Here is a 23,684-nt window from a genome sequence, read left to right as displayed (position 1 = left end):
ATAGGTCCTCTTTAAAGAAATGGATTGTATAAACAGCTATAAATTTGATGTGAAAGTTTATAATGAATTGCAGAGTTTATAAAACATTTGCATTGTTATGCTTTCTTACCTGCTGTTTTCTCTGCACTTTCATTTCTTTTGCATGTTTATTTAATTTTCCTATTTCCCCCAGCAGTGTGCACTGCATTCAGATGTTTGCTAACAGTATATAATTGCAACACAATTTCAAACACATTTTTTTAAACTAAAGCGATATAGGCAAAATAAGCACGTTTGTTGTAAAATTAGCATGCACTGCTCTTTTGTCATCTGTCCCTTTAAAGCAGAGTGAATTCTAATAAGCTGCCAACGTCCATTAATTTTTTTAACTATAGTAATTATAATCTTTACAATCATTCAGGAAGATGTTTGACTTGCCTTAAAGGGACAGTTTATTCAAAACAAAACTGTCATCCTTTTTCATGTCAAGTCATTCCAAATCTTTATGATTTTTTTAATTATGTGCAGCATATTTTAGATATTTTAATTATAATTTCTTCCATTTAAAAAATCTTATTTTGTTTTCACAGAATGAAAGGTCATGCAGGTGAGAGTGTAAATGAGCAAATGATGACAGAATTCAATTCAAGTTTACTTTTACAGCACTTTTCACAATAACTATTGTTTCAATGCAGCTTTACAAAAGGTGCACATTATTGCATTACAATCAAAAATGTTAAGGTTATTAGTTACCATAACTTCATTAGTTACTAATTACTTCAATTAACAACTAACTAATTACTAATAACTCCTATATATAAAATAGTTAACCTCCAGTTATATAGTATATAGGTGATGTCTATGTATACATGTACAATATTCATACTTTGCGTGTACACTGCCTTTAAGTTGACATGGGGGATGGGTTACAACTGTTTTGTGATCTACATAATTATTAATTCATACTTAGCAAATATACAATAGTATTCATATGTCAATACACTTCCATCACTTCAAGACTTTTAAATGCCCTGAATTACACACCATCCACATATTGAGTAGTGCCAACCAATCTGGGCTTTTTTACACTCTTCTGGTATCATGTCACAGACACTCTTCTCCTGTATGCAGTCTTGCTTTCTCAGGGTCTGCTCTTGTGCCACGGGCCCCCTGGAGTCCCCCACCCCCTCCGGACTCAGTTGCCCCCATTGTTCGTCTGTCTGGAACTGCACTCCTGGCTGCAAGAGACTTGAATGAGGGACACCCAACCCCCTCTACCCTTCTTCACCCACAGTCCAAGTCCATCGCCCGCACTCTAGGCTTTCTTTTTTTTTTTTTTTTTTTTTCATTAAAGTAGCACTATGCTCTTATGATGGGGCCCCGCACTTCATGGTCACACCCCAAATCCTCACACACACACACGATATCCATGCTTTTTTTCCAGCTCTTCTGAAATCCAGCTGCTGGGAAAGTTCATGGTCAGCTGATTGCGCTTTGGCCTCCTTCATCTCTGAACAGGATTAAACAGAGAGGAGAGCACAGAAGAAGTGGAGAATAAGGATTTTTGGCAGATCTCCAGTGCTGTGGCCATATAAGACTAACAAAACCTGATTTGAACTAAATATGACAACACAAGTTAAGGCTGATTTATACTTCTGCGTCAAGCACATGCATATGCTCCAGCGCAAAGCCCTCGCCATGGCCGTTGCCGACACGCACCTCTCAAAATATTTAACTACATGTCGCAATGACGCGTAGCGCAAGCTCTGTGATTGGTTGGCTTGGTAGCACTGACGAGTGTGGGCGGGAACGAGAGCTGTGCAAACTTTTCAGACCCAGATGGAAACTGTTGTTTTGTGTTTACCTTATGATTAAAACTGTTGCATGTCCCCCGGTTCCTGCCTCAAAAGGATCGAGTTTGAGCTACTTTTACAATAAGGTAGCGTTCAGAAAAAACAAAACATCAGCGCAGAAACTCGACACAGAAGAACATAAAAACATCACTGCCAGCTAGCATTTAAAAACTTTGTTTACTGAATGTTATTGCAGAGCAACACAAACAGCGCGCAGAAGTCTAAATGTACCACAACGCGCAAGGCATGCGCAAAGCTTAAGAAAATGGTTCAATTAAATTCAATTGTTTATTTTTATAGCACTTTTCACTAGGGATGAGACATTTTCGATATCGGTACCGATACTGATACTTTAAATTCAATAGCAGTTTCCAAACAAGATTTGACATTGAATTGTATATTTAAAAAGTATCGACTGGGAGCCAGTATTGAATTTAAAGGATCGGTATCGGTACAGATATGGAAGTTTTTTGATTGGTACCCAGTCCTACTTTTTACAATAATTATCATTCGAAAGCAGCTTGACAAACGTGAACATTATTACATAAAATTAAAAAACATTAAGTAATCAGGAAACACAACAAAAATTACGCTAAGGTAGTTACGCTAATAATTTCCATGATAATCTTTTATTGGTCAATTAAAACTGTCTATAACACTACTGTTCAAAAGTTTGAGGTCCGTATAAATTAATCATTTTATTCAGCAAAAATGCATTAAATTGACTAAAGTTGCATTTATAATGCTACAAAGCATTTCTTCTTTAACTAAATAATGTTCGTTTAAAATTTCTATTTACAGAATATTGAAAATAGCATCAGGGTTTTCACAAAAATATTAAGCAGAACAACCGTGTTCAACAACGATAATGATTATGATAATAATATGAATAAATATTTTAATCTTGGTCAGCAAATCAGAATATTAGAATCCTTTCTGTACGGTCATGTGACATTTAAGACTGAAAATCCAGCTTTGACATCACAGGAACAGATGAAAAGGTTACACTTTAATTATACATAAGGAAAATTAACATTAATAATAAATGCAGCCTTGGTGCTGATTTATTAATTTCTATATTAATAAATCAATGATATTTTTAATCTTAAGCATGAGCATAAAATAGAATATTACATAAATTTCTGAATAAAAGCTATTTATAGTGATCTAAAATCTTTTATCAGTGAACAAAATTACTATCAGTAACAAAAATTAAATGCAGCGAGGAAAAACAATGCTACTGTTTTCCTACATGATCAATAACTTGTGCATGAAAGTAATTCAAATTTAACCAGATAATCAGATTGAATAATTTAGCTCAGGTATTTCACAATAACTAAAACAACATTTGAGATTGTGTGGAATGTGATTACTTATCATATAAAAAAAAAAAACTGTCCATGTCTATGTTTTATATCCATGTTAATACAGCTACTGTCAGTTTAGAAGCCAGACAGACAAATGAAGGTTGTTGTGATTGATACGTTTTGCATCTGAACGGAGGATCAACCTATGAAAGTAGAAACTGTTACACAAATATTGTACTGGTGAGCAATATTAATGCAGCCAGGAGGGACTGCAGCGTCTAAATACATCCTGCAGAGACCGCAAGCACCTTCAGCCCCACCTTACACAACATACTGCAGTACACAACGTCTTTGACCCTTCATTTGCATTTGGTTTCAACCACATGACTTCACTCATTAGCTTCTTAAACCAACTTATCAACTAACATAACTGTAGTGTTATCACACCACCCAGTAAATAAGCATTCATACTTCATTTTCTTTGAATTCATTTATAAATTTTCCTTCGGCTTAGTCCCTTTATTCATCAGGGGTCGCAACAGTGAAATGAACCACCAAGGTATCATGCATAGAATTAAGAAACGTCCATACACACTCATTCACATACATACAGTATGGCCAATTTTGTTTATTCAATTCACATATACGATATGTCTTTGGCATGTTAGGAAACCCACGCGAACACGGGGAGAACATGCAAACTACACACAGAAATGCCAACTGACCTGGCTGGGACTTAAACCAGTGACTTTTTTGTTGTGAGGCGACAGTGCTAACCACAGAGCCACCATGACACCGCTTCTTTTAATGCATTATTTCTGGATATCCTAGAAGAACTTAGAGAGCTAATAATAATCTCTAGGTTTGAAATTCTCTTAGGCAAAGAGAACTTTTGAATGAGCAGAACACCACACTTCTCACATCAGATGTGTAATGATTTCACAGACTGCCGCATAAAGACAAACATTAGCCAGTCATCAAACCATATGCACAACCGCTAGGCCAATTTTGCACCTCATAAGTGCATTTTTTTGCACTTTGCAAATATGAAGAAATGCCATTTGTGAGTCTATCAATGTGATATTTTTTAAATAGTATAAAAAATACAAACCCTAGCGAAAAAGCATGCATAATCAAATACTATTCTTTAATCATTTTTATTTTAATTGTTCAGATTTCTGTATTCTAACAGTTCTAATATTTCCAGATAAAGTCATCTATAGACTGAATTCACGCGGCTGCTATTTTAAAAGCGAAATCGAGGCTGCGGTGGAAAGAAACTCGGACGTATCGCCTGGAGTCACATAGTCTGTATATCTTATCAGACAAGAGAAAGTGAAGCAAATTTATAATTTCACCACCTTCTGAGTGACCCGAAGGTTCGTTATAAATGGTCTGTGACAATAAAAAGGATATCAGGACCTCATTTTCAGCTAAGTTAAAGGAAATAGCACTAGTTAGCTGATGCTTTCTCTCGCAAACACACGTTTTAGATGCCTTTTATCAAACTCAAGTTATTCTTTCACTATATTAGACCTAACACGATACTCAATTTCGGTATCGAAATTTTGAAAAATGCCAATTTCCCACTTAAATGTAATCACTGTTGAGTGCGTTCTTAAACAGCACTGATTTAACATAGTATTCACCAGTGCTCAACAGAAATGAGTGTGATTGACAGTGAAGGCCATCAGTTCACTGCACTTTACCGAAGTTTACCGAGTGCAAACACAGACAAGCAAAAGACTGATCTTCGCAGCTTTAAAACATTTCAGTGTCCGTGTATCTGTGTGGTCGCAATCTGTGAAGAGCGGTGAACTGATGACCTTCACGGCCAATCACAATCATTTCGGTTGAGCACTGGTGAATACAATGGCAAATCAGCTGTGTTTAAGAACGCACTCAGCAGCACTAAAATTTTAGCAGGCAATGGACATTTATAAAATTTCAGTACCAGGACAACACTATTACAGACAACACACAGGACAGTTAGAAGTATCGCACAACAGACACGCACATTCAAATGTTATTTAAAATTAAACTATCCAGTTGGTGCTCTGTGGCGCGGTAGAAATATGAACAGTGTACTGAGTTGTAGCTGGGCGCCACGGACAGCCGCCGACTTTTGGCACCGGTGTGTGTACCCTGATAGAAACCTATGTTTAGAATTCTAAAATGCATGTCGCTGTGTGGCGCTACGTGATGCCTCGCCGAGCAGCACATCTGGTGTGTGACCCCTTTTAAAGGAATTGTGACTTTGTTTGATGCCTAATATGCTTTTAATAGTTTAAATTAAAGTTAACTGAATGATAATAAAGTGATGTTTACACCATATCTGCATTTTAAAATCACGGCAACAGCTGGAGGTTTGTAGTCCACAGCATGTTGTTGCAATGTGTACAGTGCTCATCCTATACTTGTGAGTTTTTTTACCTCCGCAGCCTCGCTTTTGTTTTTTAAAATGGCGGCCGCATGAAATTAGCATACTCAATTGACATGAATATTGACATGAATAAGATAGCATAATAATATGATATAATATAATATGATAATATAATATGATAATATGATAGCATGCTTATAAAGAATCAACAACTTCTGTTTCCTTGGTTCCTGCAGCTTTTTCCAATTTGTATTGCTAACCCAGCCTTTCCTGCCATTTTCTTGCATATTCAAAGACAAAACAACAACTCACAGATGTATATTCCAGATTTCACACAGAAAAACCTCTCAGACGTATTACAACAGTATCAGAGCACAGTCCAGCTCAAAACTCAATGGTCGCAAATCAAAGTCATAGGGTTAAAGTTTACGTTTTTACTGACTGCTGCTAAACTGTGCTAAATCAAATACAATTTGAACAAAACAAGCTCCTCAGTTTGACCTTATGCCTCGGGCACTAAGTGCAGAGACATTAGCACGCTAAGACATAATTAGGATCACAAGCTTTCATGAGTGCAGCGGTTATGACCTAGTTCCTACCTTTTGCAGGCTTGTAGGGTTGAGTTGGGTTTTGTCAATGATTTTTATTGCAACCTGAGAAGACACAAAGTAAAAAAAAATTATCAGAATTCAGCTGATGCAACGACTTGACAACTAAATTGCTTATAAAATGAGTGAACGCCTGGAAAATTATGATGATGGCGCACAACCCAGTAAGTTGATGACATAATTGCTTTTGGTCAAAGTGTGAAAAGAAAAAGAGTAAATGTAAAGATGTTTATGGCCTCACACTAAGGTAGGCATAATATGTCTGATCGCAAAAATAGAACATTTTGATTCAGAAGTCATGTTTTCACATTGCATACGCCCAATTTCCCACCATAATTTAGCCATCTGTGTAGACGTCTTACCTCCCTGCCGGTTAAAATATGGCGTGCCAACTTCACTTTGGCAAAATTGCCCTTGCCGATGGTTTTGAGCAGCCGGTAGTTGCCGATGTGAGGCTGTTCGTCTGAACAGGAGGCAATTGAATTCCGGCAACGGGCTCCAAGTGAGCGACTCGACCATCCTGAGCCCTTCTCTGAACGGCTGGCTGAGAGAGTGGCATGCTGAGGGGTGAAGAGAAAAAGTGTTTTGTTAATGCATTCTGATTCAAAGCATGAGTCATGACCAAGATCGATAAAAGCTAATGTAACCTTATATTTTACACACATCTCTGATTGATACATCTAGATGTAGTGTATAATATTGAGGGTATGATTTAAAAAATGTGATTCAATTTAGACTCTGAATGTCAAATTTAAAGAATAGTTCAATCAAAAATGCTGAAATCATTTACTCAACCTTTTATTGATCCACACCAAAAAAAATTGGACCCCACTGTTTTATTATAAGATTATTCATGTTTGCATTATATCATTATTAATATTTTTTAATAAGTGCAAGTAGGCATGGGCTGGTATACATTTTGGATGGTATGATAACCAATCACGGTTGCAAGGTATTGTGATTACTGCTCTAAAATAAGTTCTTTTTAAATGTCTGTGTCACGATTGCCAGCGTTCTAACCATGATAGATCGCTGGAGAACATTGCCACAAACTATAATCTTGCCACAATAAGAACTACAAGTCTCCATTGATTACACTCCCACAATGGTCACAATCAGGAGCAAACAGTTATATGCAGGCAAATCCAAAGTTGCGGTCATTAAATGGGCAAATGGTCAGTACAGGCGGCAAGGAATCAAAACGAGAAAACAAAGCAAAGATCAAACACGTAGTGTTCCCAAAGACAGATAACAAGAATCAGCAAAGAGGTGTGCGTGTGTGCTGTGTAAAAAGTCCATGTAATTAGTTCATTAGCAGCTCCCAGCCGTGAGTGTGTGAAATCAACGGAATGAGGAACAGGTGCGTTTGAGCGGTGCATGTCTGAAACTTGTAGTCTATATACTAGCAGATTTGTAGTTCTTTAGTAAACTGTGTGGTTAGCCACTAGATCGCTGGTGATCATAACAGTCTTGATAAAAAAAATACTTTATTACCCCATTGAACACAATATATTTTATTTTAGCAAACCTTTATAATATTTTGAAACAGTAAACATGCCAGGCTAAATAATTTAAACAAACCACTGACTTCTGCTGTCTTCATTGTTTTAAAAAACACAGATTTATTTACAAAACAAAAAATGCTTTATATACACTTTGTGAATGGCATAACAAAAAATGGTAGTGGTTTTAAAACCTTGACTTTTCCAAACCACGGAAAACCGGTTATCGTCCCATGCCTGTGTGTTAGTGTTCCAAGCAGAAAGCAAGCATTATAGTTCTGGAATGATAAATGACTGAAATAGGTACACTAACTGAGTTGGATAGCATTGTTAATACAAGAAAAAAATACCTTATTAAAATAAATTAAAATACAGGATTGCTAAGATTATTAAATGCTCTGGCAGCTATCTTAAATAAAAGTTTTGTTTTAACACAAGACATAACACATAACATATTCATTATAATAATATAATATTATTATTATTATTATTATTATTATAAAATATAGTAAAATAAATTAAAACATAAGTAGGTAATGCTGTCGCCTCACAGCAAAAACGTAGCTGGTTTGAGCCTGGGTCAGTTTGCATGTTCTCCCCATGTTCGCGTAGGTTTCCACCGGGTGCTTTGGTTTCCCCAAAGTCAAAAGACATGCGGTACAGGTGAATTGTGTAGACTAAAATGTCTGTAGTATATGAGTGTGAGTGAGAAATGGAAGGGCATCCGCTGCGTAAAACATGTGCTGGATAAGTTGGCGATTCATTCCGCTGTGGCAACCCTGGATTGATAAAGGTACTAAGCCGAAAAGAAAATGAATTAATGAATATTTATATATAACCATTATCCTCACTCTAGTTTTTAGTTGTTTGTCCAAGAAAACAAATATGTGCGCTATATTGCAGACATGTTTTATGTCTGGCTGTTCTAGGATCTTAAATCTTAAATCTAATCTATTCAGGAATGCATTGCGACACTAAACTGCAGTCGCACCTTGATGCAATGTGACGCATGTGGCATTTCTTAGCCAGGCGCTGACTGTGAGGTTACAGAGCCCCATGTAATCACAAAACAAAACCAAGAATGCACCTTACTCTTACATCTTAATGAAAACGATCTTAAATTGTGGCTAAATCATTCTAACAGAATATATAAACAGTACATCTATATGAGGAAGCTCATGATGATTTCAAAGACATCCGCATAGCATATTTTCTCACATTAATAACCCCCCTTTAGTGTGTAAAATCCCCCCTAGCCCAATTCCCAACAGTTTTGTCAATTTTATGCTGACACAGACCTCATCGCCTGTCACCCACCCATCCTCCTCCACCCCCACCCACACTGCCCCACCCAGTTCAAGCCACACACATTGATTGCTCCACTGCTGCTTTCTGTCTGATTGCCCTTGCAATTTATATGAGAAGGTGGGGGCAGGGGTTTACATGAAAAGAGTTCCTCAGTAAAAGCAATATGCCACTGAAATAGATGGGTGGGGATGGAGGAAATGCACCTTGCTAATGGCCAAAGAACCAACGGTCCATTAATATATTTAGTTTGCTTCCAATTAAATGCACTTTACAGGGTTAGATTAAGCAATAATTTAAGAAATCTCAAGTAAAATGTCATTTAGTGTGCCAAAATAATAGCAGTATGATATATCAGTTTCATTTAAGGTGTAGTCAGAGAGCTCATTGACAGTGATGTAGAAATGTATTGCTCATTCAGTTATGTTAAAAACCAAGAAGCCTTTTGTTGGTAAACTTGTGACCAAGCAAAATCTGCATACAAAATGAATGATTGTATGGATTCTTATTGAAATGTTATTACAGCTTGGCTGGGAAATGCAGAGGTGATCCTTAGGTCAGAGTAAATCAGCTTAATTTTAACAAAATCCTTTTGACGTAGGGTGTTGTGGCGGTAAATTACATCAAGCATTGAGTCACAATGAGAATCAACTGCTTTATCTTGGATTGTGTGTCAAACTGGACAACAACCAACACTCACTCAGAGTTACTTCACAACATGCCAACAGAAAGGCTAGTTATATTTTTCAGTTCTTCTCAATGGGTCACATCTGTGACATTGACCAATAGTTGACAGAGCTTTCACACCAGGTGATTATAAGCAGGGTGCGAATTATAGATTGACGAATGGTGGTTAAGTTTTTCGGTTATGTTCGGTAATATGCCTCAGTGAACCAAATTTTTATATTTAACTTAATGAAATCTCCTTTATGAATCGAACTTGTTATTATGTTTTCAGTGTTTTGAGAGATATTGAGTGGTTCTCAATGATATTTGTCATAATAAATAAACGGTGACAGGTTTGCTTTCCTGCACCTATTAATGGATGACCATGAAAGACTGCACATATTTTTTATTACACTGTTTAACTTCCATGTTCAAGCCAGTGTATAATACAATACAAACTATGCATCTAGTTTTACAGACACCTACAGACACCTTTTTTAAAGAAACATGTTTTGTGAACACTTATGCTGTCTAGACTTACACTGCTCTAGATTTGCTAGTTTTAAACCCATGAATTAATATTTTCGACACAAACATGCATTCACAATGGTATGAATCCTTATGGGGATGGTCAAATGTATAATGAAGTTATCTATTATTTTAATTATTAATATTATTTAAGATAGAGATAGAGCAAACTATTTCTTAAATATTAAGATGTTTTGGTGTCCTTCAGGGGGGATCAATTAGGAGGGTCAGACCCCACCAAACCCCCCTGTAATTTGCACTCTGTACAGGAACTCTGTAATAAGAACTAGCGACTAAACCCACATTAAAAATAAATCTTCCGGAAAACATCAAGTGTGACATTCAACAAAATCAACAACTGACGCATGTAGGACACAACAATCAAATGTTTTCAAGGGTTTTCATGTGTGTTTTTGATTTTTTTGATATGGGTGTAGACATATACACTCAAAAAATGAAGTTTGCTGTTTGTTTAAACTACTTATTTAAATTAAGTTGAAAAGTTTTTTTGGGGGGGACAACTTAATTGTTTTATGTTAAATCCACTTAAATTTGTAAAAACTAATAAATTAACTTAATTCCTTCATGTTGTCCCAACACAAATCGATTGTTTGGAACTCAATGAAAACTTGTAATCTTACATATCATTGTTAGATGAGAAAACAACGCAAAACAGCTGACAAATGTGACATGGATGTTAGTGTTTTGTAATATTTTAAAACCCTGCGGCAGTGGTTTGTATGGCATGCATTCCCCCAATCAATGTACACTCACGTCACTCGTAGTTTATATGTGCTGGATTACACTCTGCGCTAAAGTAGGAGCTAATTTAAATCCCTCAAAAGGTGTTTCTTTAATAATTTTCAGTTCCTGTGGTGCGAACACACTAAAAAGAAGATACTTCCGCCAACAATTCTAGCAACTATGAAAACATAGTGAAAGCCCTAAAAGGAGAACAGAATCTCACACAGCTCTCAAACATGGTGAAATGAACGAGACTGATGCTTGATTGATTTATGCAATGGAGGAAATGTTTGTGAAGCAATAGTAACAATACACATGCTTTATTATAATTCTTCTGAAGATATGACTGTACAAAACACTGTGCTTTGGTAACCAATAGCTATGTTTCATCCAAAAATGAGAATTAGACATATGCGCAAAACTGGAATATGCTCAAAATTCTATGAACGCAGTCATAACTGGCCTTATAGGCACAAGACCACTCTTTGGAAATGTAACTGCTTAAAAGAGTTCTGGAAGGTGATGATTCCAAACCAACTAGATGACAGATTTTGACTTAAGAATTTTAGAATGACCAACACAACCTTTCGAGTCTTTAACAATGTGGTCAGTCTCCTGGTTTGTCTATTAATGCCATCTCATTGCACCAATTTTTGTTGTCACATGATCTGTTAAAACAAAATCACATCTTTTTGACGTGCATGCTGGAATTTATTCAGTAAATGTACTTCTAACCCAGGCTCATTCTGAAAACTTAGTCCCGTAGACGTTTCTGGAGACCGCGAAATACGTCCTTGGGAGGTACGTATTTTTGCAGTTTTTGTTTTCGCGAATCTGCGAAAGGCTGCCGTATGCGATTTTTCTTCTCTCGAATGTCTCTCACGAGTGCCGTTCGTGCCCGCGCTGTTCTCCCGTGAACCCACCAGAGGCCGCTGTCTGACTGACTGAATGATTGACTGCGCGACCGGCCAATCAGCTGACCCACCCTCATTCTTTCCTAAACCCAACCAGTTTTACCAACTGACCCGCCCACTCACTTTCCTAAACCCGAGCAACCATTTAGAAAAGCCGTCTAGAAAAAGAAAGTGTTCTCACAATGTTATGAACTCGTTCACTTTATTTTTTAGATTCTGTTTTTGTTTTACCTGATTTCTGGAACCGCTCTTCCCCGGACTCGAACCTGGTCGCCGTGGTCAACTCCTCCTCTCTGCATCTGAAGTCAGCCGACGCACACAATGAGGTGACCGGACAAACTGATTGATTGGAAAGCCCTCCACACGGAGGGAAGCGGTCAGCCGGTAAGCGCGAAAGGGAACAGCATCATACCTCCCTGTAGCATTCACTTAGAAAAATGAAATGCAGCCATATGTACCTCCCGGGATGTATTTCGCGGTCACCAGAATGTCCATGGGACTACGTTTTCAGAATGAGCTTGGGTTGTGCATTTCCAATATAGTTAATTTTTTTAAAGAAATAACAATTTTTTTATGGGATACTACAAATTGCTCTTAAAATAGATTGATGGAAACATATTGTTTGTGTATGTTTCTGTATCTGGACGTAAGATAGCTTCTAGGACCTCATGCATGTTCTAAAAGACAGCAACCAATCATTGCTCAGGAAGCAACATATAAAAACGCATGTTTCTTGTCCATGACACAGCAAGAATTTAGAAGTCAAAATGAAATAATCTGAAACAATGACTCCACAACAGACAAAAAAAGAGTTCAATAATGGATGTGTTATCTATTTATAGAGATGAAGCCTGCAATACACTTATAAAAAGGCTGTATCAGAGGTGATACCACATAGTAATGGGAAGTTCAGATCATCTTACTGACTCGGATCTATGAATATCGTCCAGCAAGGTGAACAAATCTTTTTTCGAGTCATTCTGTTCATTTTGCCAAAACACCAAGTTGCTTCCAAACACATCTACAACTAACGATCAACTAAGCATTGATCACACTACGAACAAGTCATAACTAGAATGGTATAAGCAAGAGAAATAATCATTTATTGTTTACCTGGTCTTTTGTCTATGATTATGTCAGCTCAACTCTTCTAACAGGTCTTCAAATTTGAGTGGTTTGTTCACGTCACATTGACAGTCCCATATAAGCTTAACCAATGTACTCAGTCTGAGCCGAAAAGAGCCATGATTAGTTCACTTTTCATACTTTTATGTTTTTGAGTCATTCGTTCATCACGTAACAGCATGTAACACAGTTTCCTCAGAATGTGAGGAATCAAACGGATCAAATCTTTTTCAGCTCTAAATGCATATGATTGGCTTCAGTCTTTCATGTGATGAACGAACGACTCAAACCCAATAGAGAACACAAAAAAGGAGCTAGTCTTCTACTCTACCTGCACAAATGTGCGAGTGCACAAATGAATGAATCACACCCGCAGAGGACTCATCGTTCTCGAGTCACACAAAAGATCTGTTCGAAATTAGCGAATCGTTTTAGAGCAACCTACTAAAAAGAAGTCAAAATGAAAAATGTAAACATGCATTCTAATCAAGAACTAGTAGGGCTGCACAGTAAACATAACATAACATAACTTAAGAGATTCACCCTAGACCAAGACAATAGATTGCCTATCTGGGCAGCATCCTGCCCCGGGTGGGATAGGAGCACATGTTAGGGGTGTAGAGATGGGTCAGGGTTGATACATCCAGCCACACATCCTGCTATTGCATCTTATGACTAGTTCACAAAATGCATTTGAAGGGGTCTGTGTCCTGTCCTGTCCCGTTCTGTGAACCTCTGCATTTGGCATTGCTGCAGACCAGTTTCCTCTGTGCTGATTTCTTTCACAACGTTTCCTTTAAACGAATGCACAACAATGAGCTCTGGCTGTTCACAACCCCACTACTCAATACTGTGTTGATGTGAGATAAAAGTGTGGGAAACAGGTGTGTGCTCGAACCAGGTGTGAAAAACGTCGCCAGAACTCAAATTTGCATGGCTTCCTGTCTCGAATGGATCCCTTCATAGCGGTTTTCTGGTGTGGCTTCCAGAGTAAATGCTTGCAGCAAAGCTTCAGGCTTCTTAAACAGGTTCAGTATAAAAGGATTTATTGGTTTGGCTTATGTTCACTCATATGGAAATAAAACAAACAATATATTGACTTCCAAAGCCACTTTTTGTTATTGGCCACAATAATAATCGGCTGCATATGAAAACAAATTGGATTACAGTGGCTTAATTCATACGCAAATGACTCTTAATAGGCCCTGTTTACACCTTATAGACCATTTCAATGTAGAGATGTCACTGGCCTATGAACATTTCCTGCCTGTTTTCAAACTATTTCATAACTGCAACAAGAGGCTATTCAATCATAACTTAATGTTAAAACAGCCATCAAAACATTATTCATCAACAAGTGGCTCTTTTTAGAATCTCGAAAGTTATAGAAACTAAAAATGTAGAACAGGAAAATTGATGGGACCATTGTTTTTGTTTACGTCTCTCGAAATGGTCTATATTATGATGTGTTTTGGCCAATCAGATACCAAGTGGATGAAGTAGACACACTCTCATTTTCAGATGTTTTGATTAAATACTGAGATAGGCAGGAAAGGAGACAGTGCAAAATAAATGGAGAGCAACTAACCGTTCAGTTTTCATTACTGTCATCATTTCAACCAAAACAATTCTACATGATTAGAATTTTAAATCCGGTGTGATTCAAACTTTTAATAACTGTCCTGCAATGTTCGGTGGTAATAGACACTATGACAGAAATGTCTTTATGAACCAGAATCAAAACTGAACCAAATGACTGGAAATCAGAATCTAACTGAATCAAGGTATTTGAATCAGTATTTATTCAGGCTTCTTAATTAGTTGTGATAAACAATTTATTTAAGCCATGCTCAAAATGTTTTTAGAAGTTGAACACACCTCCTCAAGCTGAATAAACAGGAAAAAGCTAACCACACTGGTCATTAAGTAGATGTAGAGTTTAAAAATTTAAAATGTGTTGAAATGTATGTTTGAAATGTATATTGCAATTATGATTGTCATTGCAACTTATACATATGATCTTCCCATGAGAACTTGTAACATTTAGCAAATGACATATGATATATGTCAAGCTCTAAAACATGGGTTAATCAAGAGCTTGGGCATAAGCTGAATCTGGAAATCTGTATCATAATACCTAGCCCTGGCAATTAATTGTCATTAATTATTTAACACCTCATGCAGTCAACTGTTAATATTTTAACTGAATGACAATTCTTCTTCAACAGATTGCTTTTGAGATAGATAACATGGTTACGTTATGTTATGTTAAAAAAATCAAGTGCTAATGAATCAAACTAGTTCTGGAAAACTGCCTCATAACTAAATTAATTGTGCTTAATTATCCAACTATTATATCCATTATATTTCAACTCAATGACAAACCCATTTCAAAAAAGACTCCTCTCAACATGGATATATCACCATTATTGTGAGATTCATATATGTATATCAACATGCAATCTTCCACTGTTTAACGGATGACCCATTTCTTAGGCACTGCCTCTCTACTGACTCATGCCTTGTGACTGAAATGCCATCAGCTCCTCTGCTACTTGTTACCCTTTAGTAAGTGCCTCTGCCACGAGTGAAACCATCTGAATAACTAATGGTTCAGCCATCACGGACAAGCAGCAATCCTCATGACTACAGAGGTAAAGTCTCACCTTGGCATCAGATGAGAGGGCCAAATAAAAAAAAACCCCAGCTGAGGTCCATCTGCTAGCCGTGCTCCGCAACCCCCTCCCCACCAACGAGTAACATAACCCCCTCATGCGCACGTACACACATTTGCCAAATACACAAGGAGACAACATCAATATCAGTTGTCAAGAGCAACAATCGGTGTGGCAACGAAACAGGGGGAGGAGGGGGGCACAATCCTTCTACAATGACACGCATAAAAACATGGTGATCCTGTGATTGTCTAAACACAGACCTTCTTGGTTAAAAACATTCTCAGAGTTAAAGGTTACCAAAGATAAACATGTTTACTTGTAGTAATCAGTCAAAGAACAAGATAACTCATAGATATATTAAACACTTCGACATCACTTAGGCAAATTTGAAGAAGACAAAGCGAATGTCCAACTGAGGAGCAAATGCTCTATATAAAAGATAGCCCTTCCAGTTCAGTTTCATTGCTTCCCTCACATACAGCAGACACAATAACCTCTTTATTCAGAACATGAGGTTGGTTTCACTAGGTTCTCAGAAACAAGCCACCAGCCTTGTGGTCTCCTACCTATCTGACCTCAGCATTGGATCAGCTTTCCCGCTTTACCGAGAAACAATGAAAAAACAATCCTCTTAGCGAATTTCTCTTGGCTGAAAGTGGAGGCATAATGTCCAGTCACAACTATCGTATACATGCCCGTAGTCAGCCTGATGTAAGGGGTGATTCTTTTTTCTCAAAATGTGTACCTTTTTGCAGTTATTCGCCTCATTTTCTGTTTATTTATGAGATTTAAATATGCCATTTTAGAGACATTTGAAGCACTATTTTAGCTGGATTAGCTTGGTCATCATAACAACACTTTTTAATGTACCCAAATATTTCATAAAAATTTAGGATAAAGAAAGATTAATAAATGCTTATTTTTAAAATACAAATTTATTACATCATATATCACACAAAAAAATTGGAATCTACTAAAGTTTTAAATTAAAAACAGTAGTCTATTCTCAATTATTAGGCAATTAACAACCTGGGGTCCGTTTCCCAAAACCATTGTTAGCCAACTAAAGTCGCAAGTTCCATCATTACAAACATAGTTTGTTGATTTGCTGTTTCCCAAATCCATCACTCCAATGAACATTCGCAAACTGCGTTGCAAACTTGAGCACTCTCAACTACAGCTCTGGAGCTGTAGTTTGAAACATAGTTCCTGGCTGTGTTCTATTGCCACTTATCCCCCCTATGCCCTATTCATTTAGAACATTCTAACATTCAAATTATTATTAAAAATAAAAAAAGCATTAAAGTCATCTCTCTTAGGTGTAATTTGCTTTCAAACTATTTTTACAGTTCAGTTTCAGCGATCTTCCCTGTTTACAGTTGTGCTCCCTTCGCAGTGCACTTTGAAAACATTGATGTCATTTTGAACAGCCTCATGGCAAAGCTATATGCAACCTATTTTTTAAAAGCGAAATTTATGTTACGTCTCCAAAGCTTGTGAAAACAAAAACCATACGTTAATTCTTTTAATAGTAGGTTATTTATTAAGTATCTGTACTGTATATGAAATGGGCCTGCTGGATAGAAATTTCTGCAGTAAAAGAGTTCTTTCTGCAGAACTTTCTAAAAAAATGAATAAACAATATCCTACTTAATAATAATATTATTAATAATAATAATTATCATCATAATCATCATTAATATTATTATTAAAGTATTCATTTCTAATAAATAATAAATATTGCATTACATTTTATAATAATTAGCCTAATTATTTATTTTTTCTATGATTTATTTGATATTAGAATACGTGTTAGCTTTTGTAAGTGATATGTTTTAGACAAGAATATGTTCAACTTCTCAATAATATTAGTAAAGCAAACATAGGCCATATGTGCCATTTACAAATATTCCACTTAAGTAGGTAGTGCTGTCGCCTCACAGCAAGAAGGTCGCTGGTTCGAACCTCGGCTCAGATGAGGTTTCTGTGTGGAGTTTGCATGTTCTCCAAGCCTTCGCGTGGGTTTCCTCCGGGTGCTCCGGTTTCCCTCACAGCCATGCAGTACAGGTGAATTGGGTAGGCTAAATTGTCCGTAGAATGTGTGTGTGGATGTTTCCAAGAGATGGGTTGCGGCTGGAAGGGCATCCGCTGCGTAAAAACTTGCTAGATAAGTTGGCGGTTCATTTCGCTGTGGCGACCTCGGATTAATAAAGGGACTAAGCCGACAAGAAAATGAATGAATGATTTTTAAATGCGTGTGTGTGTAAAACAGTTTAATTTGCACAATGAAATTATGGGTTTTTCTCTAAAGAAGTAGTTACTTCACCCACTTTAGAGCATCATTATGGGTGTTTTACGTTATAAATATAACGTGGTTCAAGCGAAGGATCTGCGACAGAGAAACTATGGGTTTTGAGAAATACTTATCACTACATAGTTCTTTCCCCAAACGATGCATCGTACTATGATAGTTCAGCCGTGAGTTAAGTTGTTATTTGGGAAACGCACCCCTGGCCAGCACATTCAACTTTCCCCAGTCAGAATTTGACCTTCATAACTTGAGCTTCATGCTTTGACCTTGAGGATTTGACTAGCCCCTCTAGTAAAAAAGTACATTTGATTGAAAATTCATGAATAACAACAATAGCCAAATTAGCTTTCAAATTAATTGTAATACAGGCCACTTTTAGTGCTTAACACCTTTTTATCTGTGATTTTTTGTTTCAAGAATAAGGTCCAAGATTTAGAATAAAAGTTACTTGTAAAATGTTTTCTTCATTTAACAACATTACAGTAGCGAAGGATGACTTCACTTACATCAGATTGTATGTTTTCTTGCACAGCTGGATGTTGGACAGGCAAAATAATAGTTTGCATTGGCCAAAACTGATTAACTGAAGTCACAGTGATGTGATAGTCAACAGAGGATTCGGCTTGGTCTTAAAGCCTTTTTCAATGGGTCATTTTCACAGTTTATGATGGTATAGCAGTCAAATGAGCTCACGTATAATATAAATTCTGAACCTTTGTCATTGAGGGGTGGGTCTTTTGAACTAGCCTGGTATAGAGGGTTAAAGTGTGTTACGGTTTCTCTTGAATGGGTCATAGCCTTAATTTTAAAATAAAATGAACCCTAAGCTATTTGCTGCACTAACATACAAGCTGCCGATTTATTGCCAGGTGAAATTCGGTCTGTGTTACTTTATTCATCTGTTTGCAAAGGCTAAAATTGGACAGCTCCAGAAAACATTGAAAGTGTTCAGCAAATTGGACTAAAACAACAACGGGGCTTGTTGAAATAAACTTTAACCAGTCTCTCCAAACCGCAGAGCTGTAGGTGTTACACAAACACAGCCAAAGAGAGCACATAGTATGGCAGGCTTCTTATCTTTAATCAAATTAGTCAAATTTTGCAAGAGTCATTTGTTAATAATGTAGTAAAGCATGATGCATAGATCACACAGAAGTCACTTTGAAATCAACTTTACTTTTGGGTTATGTTTTCTTTAGGTATTATGATGCATCTTCAGTGATCCTTATGGTCTGCGAAAATTATTAATATTTCTATGGAGCATTAAAGTCACCATAACTGACATTAAATGTGACCTTTTTCTCCTATACATCTGATTGAAACGATTTCTAAAATAAGAAAAAAAATGTAAGGTGTTGCATAAATTTGTCCTTTGGTAACTGATTGGTTTATTGGTAAACAAAATGCTGGCATATTTGAACGGTCATTTGAACTCGTGGATTACGATTGCCCACTGGAATCAACAAAGCTAAAGGTTTTCAGGTGCCTGATGATGACGGGCTCAATTTTAAAGACTGAATTGTATCATATTCGTTCGACCCACAACCTCCTGCAAAGGCAGAGCAGAAGCAAAACACAGAATGATATACCCTAAAGGACTGATAACCCCACCCAAAAGGCTTTCCATCGGACCAGAAGTGAAGGAAAGTTGTTTTGAGGGTGAAGAGGGAAGGTTATAGTATTAGATTAAAGATTCTGAGGGAAGAATTATTTTTCATAAAATAAAGAGGTGCACAGATACATCATAAAAACGGTCCCACCTTATATTAAGTGGCCTTAACTAATATGTACTTGCAATTAAATTTTTAATTACAATGTTGACCATCATACCTTACACCCTAATCCTAACCATACCACCAAACCTGTCTCTAACTCTACCTGTATCCCACCTCAAGAGCACCACAATTGTTCTGCAATTGCATTATAACAGTACATTGTGCTTATTTTTTGATCCACGTTCATAGTTAAAGTCACTAAATATAAAGTGGGGCCACTGCTAGAACTAATGTATACGTATTAAATTAGATAGAGTCCATTTTGATTTCATACTGACATTAACATGTTCAAATCTGTTTCTCGTAACCACTTCTGTTCAGATTTTGACAGGCTCTCACTTTCACAGGAGCAACCAGTGAGATGCACAAGTACTAAATGAAAGTACTAAATGAAAGCAGGCTAGAGAGCAAACAAATAAAAAAAAAGGAAGTGAATGATTTTAAACCTAATCCATGTGTTTTGGTACAATGCAGGAAAGCATAAATAACTTGTTTTAAGGAAATTTCTCACAATGTTTAACTGTGATCACGTTAAGTCTTTATTCAGAGTCAGAGGTTTTTGTGGCTATATGAATGCATTCAACCACAAGAGTGTTTACAACACACTTGAAAATGCTGACTGTTCTACCATTGGAAGTGGTTGAAAATGACCAATCTCTAATTGTCCTTAGTTTTTTAATTATTGTATTGAGAATAATAACACCTATAATTTTTCTTCATTATCAAACAGAGGTCACAACTTTTAATATTGCTGATTTGCAAATGACGTGTAGAACATTTAAAACATCATTAATGAGGAAATACTGGAGGAAGTTGTGGACACTTACAAAGCTTACTTAACCAGTGAATTTCCTCTTTTGACATTTCGACAGCATAAGCTAAACATCCCCACTAGCTAACACGCAAATATTTATTGATCAACACCAAAGAATTTTAGCTGATCCAGACATTGTTCAAAGTGCCTGCTCTACAGTGAAAATTGCAAGTTTGAACACATATTTTAAAAGAAGTAAAACACAGTAGCACACGTTTAGTTCAACTCAACCTCAAGTCGTTCCAAACCCCCAAGACCTTTATTCATATTCAGAAGACAAAATAAGATATATGCCTGTCTTGATATCTATTTTTGTTGTATTTAGTGCACCAAAATATATTGTGATAAACTATATTATTGTCATTTTATAAGCATTTTATGCCACTCATTAAATAACGCCAGAATGACAATATAATATCATCACAATGCAAGTACACTCTTCCCAAGAACACATAGAGTTAAGAGTTTCATTTGATACATTCATTCATTCATTCATTTTCTTTTCGTCCCTTTATTAATCCAGGGTCGCCACAGTGGAATGAACCGCCAACTTATCCGGCACCTTTTTAAGCAGCAGATGCCCTTCCAGCTGCAACCCATCTCTGGGAAACATCCATAAACACTCATTCACACTCATACACTAAGGACAATTTAGTGTACCCAATTCACCTGTACCATGTCTTTGGACTGTAGGGGAAACCGGAGCACCCGGAGAAAACCCATGCGAATGCAGGGAGAATATGCAAACTCAACACAGAAATGCCGACTGACCCAGCTGAGGCTCGAACCAGCAACCTTCCAGCTGTGAGGTGACAGCTCTACCTACTGTGGCACTGCGTCGCCTTCATTTAATTATAGTCATTTTATTAGATAGGCATTGGATTCAGAATGTGAAAACACATACCCTAAACAAATAAATAATGATAAATGTTAACAAAAAAGGGCAAGATTTAAAAGTAACAGAGGCTGCGATATCTGCTACCAGCTCTTTATTCAGTTGTCAGACACCTACATATACTATAGTAATTTATAGTAAATACTATAATGTTTTTTCACCATACTAACACCTCCAATAGAGAAAGAGATGTTGACACAATCAGAAAAATTGTTGCTAGAATTGGCTTTTATGTATGAGCGATATATATTGCATTACCAAAAATTATTGAAGACATGCTCACGTGTTGTGCGATAAGTCTATATATTGATTACTGTGACATGCTTACAATTCAATCCAACAAAAACTGGATTTTCAAGTCCCCTCTTAATTGTGTTTATTGTGTTATGAGGTAAGTCGATATATAGATTATTGTGACAGGCCTAATAAGATATTTTGGATAAAACAAAATACTAAATAAAAACAAATAAAACTAAAATATTTACTTCATTGAATGCTTATTCTCCTCAGTGTCAGAATAGGGCACGAGTTCTTGAGCACTATACACTGATGTATACCCCACCAGATACTCCAGCCTGATCTGATGCGAAAACGTAAGTATTTTACGTTTTGTCAATTTAGTGGCTACTTCGTACGAATTCTCACGAGTTCAGTTGTACAAAAATGCACGATTTTAAAAAGAAGGTATGGCACCAGACCCTGCCCCTAAACCCAACTGTCATTGGGTGATGAGGAAATCGCACTAAATTGTACAAATTAGATTGAATGAATTCATACGAATTACCCACTAAATTAAAAAGTTAAGTATGGCCGTAACATTGCATTGGATACTCTTCCTTTGTGGCATCTGAAGTAAACGTCAGCAATGCAACTGAGCACAACATTCTTAAAGAGAATATCGCTCTCATGAATGTGCTTCCTGACAATGAGAAGAAACTATAGAATAAAGTCATTATTTTTGCTTTGTGTGTGCACAAAAGTATTATTAGAGTGTGATAATTTTCTGATTGAACCACGGAAGACATATGGTCTGTTTTGAGGAATTTGTTTTGTGTTTTTCTGAACTTTGTATGAGTTGGACACCGTTGCTGTCTATGGAGGATGAGAGAGCTCCTGGATATCATCTAAAGTGTCTTAATCTGTGTTCCAAAGATGATTGAAGGTCTCAGTGGCTTTAAGAGGAGTAATCAATAACATCATTTACATTTTTGGATAAACTAACTCTTTAAGTTGCTTCAATGTGATGCTGTAAAGATGGCTGCCATTTGGATCAAATCAAAACTGGCAAATGCATATGAATTAATTTTCATATAAGTAAATGCACGGGACATTTCAGGCTTCCTTCTCCAGTTTATCCAGTCCTTTAGACTAATAAGTTTACAGTCTTTTTGACAGATTACAATTTTCTACAATAGATGCAATATGTGTATTCACTTGCAGGCTCTGTTTTGACATCACCATTCCACTCTTGCTCCATGGCTAGACAGTGTTTACATAACCTCTCGGATTGGTGGATGCATTGTGTTTGCTTTGTGATCTTGCTTGCTATCTCATCCCTTCTCATCATTCTAGAAGGACTTGTCGTGCCTCTGTGTGACATGCCACGCTACTGTGCAGATAGAGGTACTGGATAATTAAAGCAAAAACTGCAGAATTTTCATTACTTTCATATTTAACCTTCATTAATGTAGCTTGTTGTCGCAAATCGACATCTGCTGCTATATTTTTCAATCTATTGTATTCTCCGTTAAGTCACTGAGTTTAGGATTCCTTTTGCATAATGTATAATCTGACTTCAGATTACAGTAGCAATAAGCAATCAACATTCTGTCGAGCAATTAAATTGTGGCATGTGACGTAATAATGCGGAAAGCAGATGTCTTTTACATCTGATGAACTATTCAAGACCTAGGCCAGGTAAACTGAAACCTGGCATCCAACTTGAATAATAAAGAGCTCTGGTAACAGTAAGTACACCAACCACAAATTATGTGACAGTTTGAGGTGAAAATAGAGACAGCAGTTCTGAACTGTTAATTACAAAATGTGTCAAAGCCATATTTGCACGAAGATTGGCCACAGATGAAATCGTATTGCTACTTTGGCATGGTCTTACTACATTTTACAACATTATTTAAATCTGCACATCATCAAACAAGCTAACTTTTAAGAATTTATGTAATAATACAATAAACAATAAGTATAATTATGCTAATTAATTCTTCAAAAAAAACAAACTATTCTAGTTTGGAGTATACACATATATGCAACCAAATGTCCAAAATGGAAGGAAAAGA

The 23,684-nt window shown here is 36.6% G+C and overlaps 1 protein-coding gene across 16 annotated transcripts in view; it reads right to left on the bottom strand.

Moving 5' to 3' along the window:
* The window catches only part of mark4b (MAP/microtubule affinity-regulating kinase 4b), a 90,420-nt gene that overhangs the window by 63,477 nt on the left and 3,259 nt on the right, over positions 1 to 23,684 (bottom strand). For 15 of the 16 annotated variants that reach the window (XR_012390837.1, XR_012390838.1, XR_012390839.1 and 12 more), the window contains exons 2-3: positions 6,493 to 6,690; positions 6,122 to 6,175 (exon numbers count right to left, since the gene is read on the bottom strand). Coding sequence is in view for 11 of the 16 variants with exons in the window: in XM_005157598.6 (XP_005157655.1) it covers positions 6,122 to 6,175; positions 6,493 to 6,690 (252 nt within the window). In the remaining 5 variants the exon portion in view is untranslated. Of the gene's footprint in view, positions 1 to 6,121; positions 6,176 to 6,492; positions 6,768 to 23,684 lie in introns of all 16 variants that reach the window. The other variant, XM_073923704.1, reaches the window with a different exon arrangement.

Source organism: Danio rerio, chromosome 15 (genome assembly GCF_049306965.1).
Source record: "Danio rerio strain Tuebingen ecotype United States chromosome 15, GRCz12tu, whole genome shotgun sequence".
In the NCBI taxonomy this organism is placed as follows: Eukaryota; Metazoa; Chordata; class Actinopteri; order Cypriniformes; family Danionidae; genus Danio; species Danio rerio.
The sequence above is the reverse complement of the archived record's forward strand: the minus strand, read 5'-3'. Positions and strand labels throughout refer to the sequence as shown.